Raw genomic sequence first — 1,032 nt, 5'->3', positions numbered from 1 at the left:
TAGGATCTCTGGGGCTAAGTCCTTCTCATCGCTCTCCTCTCCACCCCACTAGCCTGGTCCATACCACGCGTTCCTCCAGCCCACCGCCTCACTACAGCAATGCCCCCTCCTCATCCCTCCAGCCTCGTCCCAGCCAAGACTGACTCACGGGCCCCGTGCCCCGCGGGTGCCCGTTCCTCACCCGGCGATCACGGCCCCGATAAAGTACAGCAGCAACAGGCAGAAGGTACTCAGGTTTTGTGGGGCCATGGTTTCCCTGTGCCTGCCTCTGTGCCGGCCCCTGCCCCGACACACTCCTCACAGCCTCCGCCGCCGCCGCGTCGGCTTGCCAGACCACCCAGCCCTGAGATGCCGCCTCACGCAGGGGTCTCCGACTCGGTCCGGAACGACAGCTAGCTTGCCCCCTCCTCTGCCAGTCCGCTTCCCGGGAGTCCCGAGTCCCGGTGAGAGAAGCCCCCGGCAGGTGAGAGCCAATCGCTGCTCGGGGCATCACACGCGGCCGGCGCCTCGCAGCCAATCAGCGCAGTACACTTCACCTTCGAGACGGCGCTGTCGGCCAGTTAGGCTTCGGAACTACAGCCGCAGCTCCTGGCCAATTAGAAGAGGGAACGTCAGATAGTCGCGCCGCCGCTGGAATCCGCTCAGCCCCGGCTCCCGCGAGTCGTAGAAAACTACGTAAAAGGGCGGTAGGGGAATTGGTGCCAAAAGAGGACACCGAGGTACAAGAAGTTTCCCCCGCCCGCCCTCGGACTCTCCACCAATCGCGAGGCTCCTCCTTCAGCACTGACCAATTGCGGGAGGAAAGTTTGAGCCCGGTTACTAGTCTCGGAATTTCATTCATATGGAACTACGCGCTGGATGCGGGGAGGAGGGACTAGGACGAAATGGGCGGTGACAATCACTCCAAGCCGACGGTACCAGGGAGGAAATGCTTAGATCTTATACCTTCTGACCTCCGAGGAGAAAATTGTCTTGGTTACACAGAGAAGAGACCGTGAAGACAGGTTGAGGTGCGGATTCAGCTTCCACCAA

The 1,032-nt window shown here is 61.3% G+C and overlaps 1 protein-coding gene across 1 annotated transcript in view; it reads right to left on the bottom strand.

Moving 5' to 3' along the window:
* The window catches only part of DNAJB11 (DnaJ heat shock protein family (Hsp40) member B11), a 17,525-nt gene extending 17,058 nt beyond the window's left edge, over positions 1–467 (bottom strand). The window contains exon 1 of the mRNA XM_019667867.1: positions 182–467. Within this exon, the coding sequence (XP_019523412.1) occupies positions 182–249 (68 nt within the window). The 5' untranslated portion in view covers positions 250–467. The remainder of the gene's footprint in view (positions 1–181) is intronic.
* Positions 468–1,032: the final 565 nt, after the last annotated feature.

The sequence above is a fragment of the Hipposideros armiger genome, unplaced genomic scaffold, assembly GCF_001890085.2.
Source record: "Hipposideros armiger isolate ML-2016 unplaced genomic scaffold, ASM189008v1 scaffold_14, whole genome shotgun sequence".
Classification (NCBI taxonomy): Eukaryota; Metazoa; Chordata; class Mammalia; order Chiroptera; family Hipposideridae; genus Hipposideros; species Hipposideros armiger.
The sequence above is the reverse complement of the archived record's forward strand: the minus strand, read 5'-3'. Positions and strand labels throughout refer to the sequence as shown.